Source organism: Gadus morhua, chromosome 3, assembly GCF_902167405.1.
Source record: "Gadus morhua chromosome 3, gadMor3.0, whole genome shotgun sequence".
NCBI lineage: Eukaryota > Metazoa > Chordata > Actinopteri > Gadiformes > Gadidae > Gadus > Gadus morhua.
In genome coordinates this window covers 20522607-20532197 of record NC_044050.1, presented here as the reverse complement: position 1 = coordinate 20532197, position 9591 = coordinate 20522607, and the positions used below count along the sequence as shown (strand labels likewise).

At 44.6% G+C, this 9591-nt stretch overlaps 2 protein-coding genes across 2 annotated transcripts in view; both read left to right on the top strand.

The window, feature by feature from the left end:
* Window positions 1–1927: 1927 nt before the first annotated feature.
* LOC115540748 (suppressor of cytokine signaling 1) lies at window positions 1928–5809 on the top strand. The gene is made up of 4 exons (XM_030352296.1): window positions 1928–2330; window positions 3110–3457; window positions 4707–4888; window positions 5242–5809. The coding sequence occupies exons 2-4, from the start codon at window positions 3128–3130 to the stop codon at window positions 5564–5566; spliced, it is 837 nt and encodes a 278-aa protein (XP_030208156.1). The 5' UTR covers window positions 1928–2330; window positions 3110–3127; the 3' UTR covers window positions 5567–5809.
* Window positions 5810–7002: 1193 nt separating this feature from the next.
* LOC115540877 (caskin-1) overlaps window positions 7003–9591 on the top strand; it is a 27067-nt gene continuing 24478 nt past the window's right edge. Inside the window, exon 1 of the mRNA XM_030352488.1 lies at window positions 7003–7762. Within this exon, the coding sequence (XP_030208348.1) occupies window positions 7669–7762 (94 nt within the window). The 5' untranslated portion in view covers window positions 7003–7668. The remainder of the gene's footprint in view (window positions 7763–9591) is intronic.

Sequence of the window (9591 nt, the reverse complement as noted above, 5' to 3'; positions counted from 1 at the left end):
ATTTATGTTTTGTTACGAAAAATATATAATGTTTGGATTATAAAATTTGATTGATAATGGAGTGTAGCAAGGTCCAGGCTACACGCCACCTTGGCTCGTCCAGACCAGAACATAGGATGGTGATGTTGGAAAACTGGTTTATTGTAAATGTTGATCGATAATACATCACCTGGTGCCATGCATGAGATCTGGCTCATGGTGTGTGTGGTGATGGGTGGTTTAACCTGTGCACCTGAGTCCAATCTGGCTCTTTTGGGCCAGGTGAGGCTGCTTAAACCAACTATCTTCCACACACGCCACATAGAGGTATGCTTATTTTAAGTGTCTGTGTGTGTTCCAGAGACAACTGTTTGGCATTGAGGCGCCAGCTGCAGTGGATCTGATTGGATGGAAGAAATACTTCAACAGCTACACACTGCAGGGGCGGCGTAATGTACGCATACGCACACAAACCAGGGGTGGCCTCGACTTGGAATTGGCAGTGTAATCTGATTCGTCAGGCCATATGTTTTTATATAAGCATCTTATTGATGCCAGGTGCTGTTCCTCTGCTAAATGACTGAGCGCCTCTTAGTTTTCATACCATGACGACAATGTGTGCGTTCAATCATTTGGAAAAAAGGAAAATACATTCTTCTATTAACCCGATATGCGATAAAATAGGCTTGAATAAAAATAATACATCTATGGAATCAAACAGTGGGCAGTCTCTGGAGCCTGAGAGTATGTACTGTCTGATTACTCAGAAAAAAACCTGCATCCATCAAGAGAATGTCAAGGCGTTTGTTTGATCACAAATGTAGGACATATGTTAATGAATCATTCAGGCGACAGCGTTCGGTTTAGTAGAACACTGGAAATGCACTACCGAGTACGGAATGAGTTAATAATTCTGACCAGCTTGAGGGGAACGACGAAGAACGAGTCAATCCCCCACCACACATGAAGAACGGTGTATAACTTCTGGGCCTTTACTTCTAGAACCCAAGCCATGCAGGTCATGGAGCTCCCCCAGCCTCCAAATTCAGTTTCCTACTGTAACACAAGCGCTAATTTCCAGACAAGACGAATCAACTATAATGGACAACGTAGGTTAGATGTGTTTCGATCAAAGATTTAAATCTTCAAAGATTCGATGTCACCCCTAACGCTCGCGCAGCCACACTCACGCACACACGCACGCGCGCCTTTGGTCATGCTGTGAGACTGACTAAATTTCTCTCTTTTCCCTTCATTACAGTGTGTGTTGGCAACTTATGGTGTCTTGTTCTGTTCAGTATCAGCCTATTGGATGTACAGACAAAGAAAACAAGAGCCGCCCACACCAACAGTCTAAACTAAGGATTGGTCTACTCCTCCTCTTTCAGTTCTTCAACATTGTTTGTATTAATAAAACCCAGCTGTGTGCCTAGAACCTTCTACCTCTAAGTCCTTTTGTAGATGTGGAATTTGTGTTTTGAATTGTGTTTTTTCTTTTTTAAATTGGAAGAATCCAACAATGTTCGTCTGTATGCCAACACATCAGGCCAGGCTAATAATAAATAACAACATTCTTAAGTGTTTTAATTCTACATTTTTGTATAGTGGCAAGTAATTAGATAAATTGCGTCAGACTCCGGTCCTTACTGATTAACATAATGGTTTTCTGAGCAAATGTCTGCAAATTGACTAACGTTTTTATGATTTTAGACCAGCAAAAACAGCTTCGTTATAATAGTATAGGACCAAATAATACATAATTTCTTCGAAGGATATGTCGAGACGTTTTTTAAACAAATTACATGATTGTCATTGCGACGCCAAAAAGCATTAAATCCCTAATTGCAGACTACTGCAAGTATATAGGTGACTTGACATGACATGGATTTCTCTGAAACCACGTGATATGCCTGCAAAAGCAAAAGCGAAAGTTTAGACCCAACTGCAAAGTGCAGGGGGACATGACTATGTGATAGCGTAGGTTGTGCCGATTGCAAATATATGTTAAATATATGTGTAGCAAATAAAAAAACTATATAATTAAGGCGCTCGAAGAAAAGACGGAGGACAAGACGCTGTGTTTTCTCTTTTCAAATGACCGGACTATTCCACTATCAGTAACCAAACTCCACCCACTCATTACAAAACCTTTGCACATTTAAACCGAAAGCTCACTAACGTTTTGTGATAACGTTTGGTCGCGGGAGTCATTTTCTCTCCTATTTTTATTTATAAATTGCACAATTACTTGATTTAAAAATATATAAGGTTGTACGTGCATTTCATGAACGAACTATACTCTCCCAACGTAAATCGTGAGAACTGATGCTGCCAGCCGGGAAAAGTCCAAGGTAAAATCGTTTTCATGCAAACTTCAAAAACACGAATGTCTATTTGCAATGTTCTGTAGGTTGTTCAGTTTTCAGTATTTTATCATAAATCATTGTTACTGTTGTATATTCATTTTTATTTTATGAATAGGCATTCTTTAGAAATCTTAATTTGTAGACCTATTCTTCGTTGTATTTATTATCAATCGTTATTCATTATTATTCCTATTATTCAATTGGAATAATATTTGCATGCATATGTATGGAGAGACCAAGGATAGTGTGTGTTTTAGCAATGTGTTAATCAATCTATATATGAGCCTTAAATGGTCTAGCCTTAAATTGAAGCCACGCACAAACAGTTGCTTGAAATAATGACCTGTAGCATGGGCGACCTTCTGTGATTCTAAAGAATTATATATTTAGTTGTTCCTATTTCCTATGGGCCTTGTCGTTAATGACGTGAAATCGTTAAAAGAACAAACATATATATATAATTATATATATATATATATATATATATATAGCTACTGTATACATATATACACAGATATATATATATGTATATTAGTACACATGGTTGTTTTTGCATATGTGGCTTGTCCTTTGTCTTACACGCTCAAAACAAAAGTGAAAGAAAGTAGCTCACATTCAGTGATAGGCTGTAAGGGTAATTTAAGCATCTCACACGCACAGACGCGCATCATCGAAGATAGCTTATGTTGCAGAACACAGTACTGGAGAGACCACCAGTATACCGTACATGTATTAAAGACTCTTTTCCGCTCTTTTCTTTGTAGCTCTTCTGGACATCCTGAATGGGTTTGGGGTGCGAAAGTGTCGGGAATGACAGATGTTCTTCCCAAGAGAACGTCGCTTTGAAGTGGGTCGTAGATGGCCAAGTGCTGCTCCGCGATAGAATTATCCATGTCAGTCTGGAAAGACGAAGAGACTCGGCCCTCAGGCAGAACCTCAGAGTAGTGATACTGGACCCATATCCAGTCAGACCATTCGAAGGCGAGGGGACAAAGAAGACAGACAAAATTGAACGGGAAGGTGTAAATGACTTAGGGTTACTACATTGGCACAGTTTCCTCGCCCGGCAACAGTCGAAGAATGACGAGGACGCTCAGAGCAGGTGGAGACAGGTAGGTCTGGGAACACATTTTGGGGTATCCAGTTACAAGCTGGTCCATGTTCAGAGTGGGGCGGAAAATGCAGTGTATTTCAACAGGCGGCACTATTAGTAGACACACCCATATTTGGCTTTGCAGACAGATAATTAGAAGAAAAACAGTAGCAGCCAATGCATTTGACATTTGGCTATAAAACGCTAAGTTACGATAAGGAATCAGTAACTTCTGGTCAAGGGACGCTGCTAACAACTTCCCTTGACTGCTTACCTATTAAAAGCCTTTTGCAAAAACTCTTCCTGCGTTCAATATTAAGAATGAGTCATGCTAAAATGAAGTACTGGTCCTCGCCACTAGATGTTACTGTTGTATATTCATTGTTATTTTATGAATAGGCATTCTTTAGATATCTTAATTTGTAGACCTATTCTTCGTTGTATTTATTATCAATCGTTATTCATTTTTATTCCTATTATTCAATTGGAATAATATTTGCATGCATATGTATGGAAAGGCCAAGGATAGTGTGTGTTTTAGCAATGTGTTAATCAATCTATATATGAGCCTTAAATTGTCTAGCCTTAAATTAAAGCCACGCACAAACAGTTGCTTGAAATAATGACCTGTAGCATGGGCGACCTTCTGTGATTCTAAAGGATTATATTTTTAGTTTTTCCTATTTCCTATGTAGGCCTTGTCGTTAATGACGTGAAATCGTTAACAGAACAAACATATATATATATAATTATATATATATATACTGTATACATATATACACAGATATATATATGTATATTAGTACACATGCTTGTTTTTGCATATGTGCATATGTGACTTGTCCTTTTTCTTACACACACACTCAAAACAAAAGTGAAAGAAAGTAGCTCACATTCAGTGATAGGCTGTAAGGGTAATTTAAGGGTTTGGGGTGTGAAAGTGTCGGGAATGACAGATGTTCTTCCCAAGATAACGTCGCTTTGAAGTGGGTCGTAGGTGGCCAAGTGCTGGGGTCTCCGCGATAGAATTATTATAATAATAACAGAACATATTATTATATGTCACAAAACACAAACAAGACGGATTAATGGCTTGGGGAAAGCGAAACCTCCGGTTATCAACAGTTGTCTTTGTCGATATTAAAAAAACTAAACGGTCAATAAAACATTGCCAATATTAATGAGATTTGCCACTGCAGTGTGTGGACGATTCAATACGATACCCTGCAGTCAATTACTACAAACTAATCACTCCTATCCGGCTTTAGGAAGGGCCCGTTCATCTGAACTGCCCCACACACTTCCTGCCATTCAGAAGCCCGGGGGAATATCAACTGGTCAAACAGACCTACCTGTTACTTCAAAGCAGTGGTTTCTACTGGGGCTCTCTCTCCATGGGGGATGCCCATCACATGCTCAGAGAAACCGCCCCGGGAACCTTCCTCATCAGGTAGCTACCTGGAAACCTCTTCCTCCCCTGCCCGGCAGCAAACCTTTGTTGTGTCGACTTGATTATGCACCCCCACATTCTGCACCCTACCCCACCCCCCCCCCCCCCCCCCCACCCCACCCCCCGTCATCATTTGCACTGAGCTGCTATCCCTTAATTTTGTATGTTGTAATTCAATTCAATTTCACAAGAGTCCATGCACTATATGCATTTAAAATAAATCCGTACATTGCCCTAGCAGTTTAAGATTGAATGAACGAAACAAGTGGAAGTGTATTGGTTGGAAACATGAGGAAATGGTGGGGATGGGAGTGAGTTGTTCCAATGATCCCATCTATCCATCCGTCCATCAGGGACAGCTACCAGTGCAACGTGTTCTTCACGCTGAGCTACCAAGGGGAAGACCACCCCAAGAGCATCCGTCTGCTGCTGGCCAATCACCTGTTCGGCATGGACGGCAGCAGCAAGACTTTTGATTCGCTGTTTGCCCTGCTGGTCCACTACATCACCTCCTCCAAGAAGATCGTGGCGCCGTACCGCTGGCAGCGGCCTGAGACGCTGCAGCAGCTGGGCAGGAGGGCGGTGATCCGGGCCCACGGGGCCCACACCATCGACTCTCTGCCTGGACTCAGTGCCCAGGTTAGGGCCTACCTCCACGCCTACCCGTTCTGGGTTTAGGGAGGCGGCCAGCGGGACACAGATACATTGGTTAAGGCCCTTGGGGGATGTGCGTATCATCATGCTGTACTTGATGGGGTTGATGAACTGTACTAATTTTATGATGTTTCGTTTGAAATATTGTCTTGTGGAGAAAGACTTGAAATTGGGATGCTGGAGTGTGGAGATAACCGATCGTAGTGTAGTGGGTATTACCGTGTGAGTTATTTACAAAATAAATAATTAATGGTTTTATATATGAGATGAATGAGTAGCTGTCAATCTACTGTCGGCTGTTCTACTTCCTGTTCTATATAAGAGAATCGCGCATGGCCCCTTTGTCTAAATTAGATCTGCACCAGAGTAACCCACACGCACCCACAATCTCTATCACACACAGAAAAATACACCTGAGCGTGCTCACACACAAACACACACACACACACACACAAAGATAACCCAGAACACACACACAAATATATGCACATACAGACAGACTCGCACACACAAGGGTAACTTGCAAAAACATATACCACACACACACACACACACACACACACACACACACACACACACACACACACACACACACACCAGAGTAACCAACACACACACACACACACATGCACACATACAGATACACACACACAGCAGAGTCACATGCACACAAATAAACACACATTTGTGCACACTCTGGAGCTCCTTGTAAAACACAATCAGGTAACTAGAATCAGTTTTCTCAATGTTATCTATAGTTGACTAATTGTGTTCATGTTTACTAATTGTGCTCATGTTAATTATGCTAATGATCTACAATAATGCTACACACATACACACACGCCCACCCACTGGAGTAACCAACATGCACACACACACACACACACACACACACACACACACACACACACACACACACACACACACACACACACACACACACACACACACACACACACACACACACACAGCAGGGTAACCTGCACAAGCTCACACCGTGCACCTACACACTTTAATTTAATTTCTATATAAGAGAAGTTATTGTGGAAATAAAGATGTCTGATTGACTCTTCCATGGGGGATACACCGGACACGTATAGACACCGGATTCGCTAAATTTCTTCTTCACCATGGCTCAACCAATGCAACGATACTCACACGCGGAACGCAAAATGAGAATTTCTTTGCGCGGTCACGAATCGTGTCACCCTCTGTCCCGCGCTCGCCCATAGCACGCGGCTGGATCAATTCCAATCTGAAACCACCTCTGTAGACTACAAACACACACACACACTCTCTCTCTCTCTCTCTCTCTCTCTCTCTCTCTCTCTCTCTCTCTCTCTCTCTCTCTCTCTCTCTCTCTCTCTCTCTCTCTCTCTCTCTCTCTCTCTCTCTCTCTCTCTCTCTCTCTCTCTCTCTCTCACACACACACACACACACACACACACACACACACACACACACACACACACACACACACACACACACACACACACACACACTGAGAGGCACGCGTAAACAGAAGCGCGCTCTTCCGTTTCATTCCTGCCCGGGGATTACAATTGGAGTGGAGGGGCGCGCACAGCTGGCGTGTGTTTATGTAATAGCCATGCATGCTAAGCCACAGCCAGGGTGACAGCGGTCACACACATCAGTCAGTGCGTGCGCTGGTTCTGCGGATCGAGCTCGTGCGGAGATATCGGCGCGATTGACCTGGGCTATAGGAGGGCGCTCGAGCTCCACCGCCTCGCGCTTCGCTTTTTAGACCCGTTGGAAATTCTCGTTGATTCGTGGAATCCGCGTGGCCAGCAGAAGAAGAACACCCCGACCCAAAACCAGGAGGGTGGTCTTCTGTGGACGCTTTGAATCGACGCCGGCAGAGGGGACATTGTAGTATAATTTTTCTTACTCCTCCAGGCTCATTTCAGTGTGCTACTCATTCCGGCACCCCTTAGTCAGTCAGTCAGTCAGTCAGTCAGTCAGTCAGTCTGTCAGTCTGTCAGTCAATCAGTCAGTGCCTCGGCTCGGAGGCCGGAGGCAGCGGGAGGATGTAGCGATGGATTAACGAGGTCCGGACAGGAAGAGAGGAGGGAGACCGAGGGCCACAGCGGGAGGACGTAGGGGACATGGGGAAGGACCAGGAGTTGCTCCAGGCGGTCAAGACCGAGGACTTGCTGACAGCGCAGCGGCTTCTGCAGAGACCTCGGCCGGGGAAAGCCAGTCAGTATTCCCACCATCCGATCTCTGTTGAGCTCCATTTCTGTTATAACATGGGTGAACTAGGGATCACGTAGTTCGCACGCCGTTATACCGTCGATATATATATATATATATATATATATATAGACGCTGGATATACAGTCCACGACTGTGTGTGTGGGGCACGTTATTTGCGCGTATCTTAAACGAGCGCCTTGATGCACACGTGCGTGCGCGTGCGTGCGTGCAAGGGTGTAGGAGGTGGTATGACGCCGAACGTTTGTGGTAGCGATGACGTTGCACATGTGTGAAAATGGTGCATTCTGCATCACAATGTCCACGTAATAAAATGGGTGATGTGGGTCGTACGTGATACAGATGAGGAGAAAATGTGTCCTGTGTGTGTGTGTGTGTGTGTGTGTGTGTGTGTGTGTGTGTGTGTGTGTGTGTGTGTGTGTGTGTGTGTGTGTGTGTGTGTGTGTGTGTGTGTGTGTGTGTGTGTGTGTGTGTGTGTGTGTGAGAGAGGGAGATGTGCTCTTGTGAGAGAAACAGAAGGGTAGAAGGAATGTACTAATGTCCAACACGTCTCTCTCAATGCCTCGCTGGACGAATAATAATTGGTGTGTGAATATGCCAGATGCTAGTGGTATTACAGTGACTGCAAGAGTGTACACGTGTATATGCACGTATGTGTGTGTGTGTGTGTGTGTGTGTGTGTGTGTGTGTGTGTGTGTGTGTGTGTGTGTGTGTGCGTGTGCGTGTGTGTGGCTGTGTGTTTGGCTGTGTGTGTTTCTGTGTGTGCGTGCACCTGTGTGTATGACATGGTGTCAGCTGGGACTTGGGGTGATAATTAGATTTCAATTACAGCCTTGAAAAAGCATCCACCACTCCCATCTTATCACCATTCTCCCCTCATCCAGCTCCTCTCTCCTCTCCCCTCGCTCCTCTCCTCTCCTCTCATCACCTCTGCTCCTCTTCTCTCTTCTTCCTCTCCTCTCCTTTCCCCTCTCCTCTCCTCTCCTCTCCCCTCATCTCCTCTCTTCTCCCCTCATCTCCTCTCATCTGATATCCTCTCCTCTCTAGTCGCCTATTCTCCTCTTGTCTCCTCTCCTCCATGCTCCCTTGCTGACTGCTCCTCTCCTCTGCTCTCTCCTCTCCTCCTCTCCTTGCCACCATTCTCCTCTCTCCTCATCCAGCCTCTCCCCTCTCCTCTGCTCAAATACATACATATTCATATGTATTTGTATATATGTTAAAATGTGTGCATGCGCGTGTGTCTGTGTGTGCGCATCTATACTGTGTGTGTGTGTGTGTGTGTGTGTGTGTGTGTGTGTGTGTGTGTGTGTGTGTGTGTGTGTGTGTGTGTGTGTGTGTGTGTGTGTGTGTGTGTGTGTGTGTGTGTGTGTGTTTGTATGTGACTGGCCATTCCAGCAGTGCCATGGAAAATAAAAATGCTCCTCCTCAGATGCCAGAACAGATCAGCTCTGCGCACTCAGTCCACTGCACACTGACAAAGACAGAGAGGCAAGGGGCGTGCGACACAGCAAGACTGGGAGAGAGAGAGAGAGAGAGAGAGAGAGAGAGAGAGAGAGAGAGAGAGAGAGAGAGAGAGAGAGAGAGAGAGAGAGAGAGAGAGAGAGAGAGAGAGGGAGAGAGAGAGAGAGAGAGAGAGAGAGAGAGAGAGAGAGAGAGAGAGAGAGAGAGAGAGAGAGAGAGAGAGAGAGAGAGAGAGAGAGAGAGAGAGAGAGAGAGAGAGAGAGGGGAGCAGGGAAGGCTTGAGGGGGAGGTGAGAGAGGATGTGCTACAGGACAGGAAAGCAGAGTAGAACCTGTGGACAGTGTGTGAAAAGT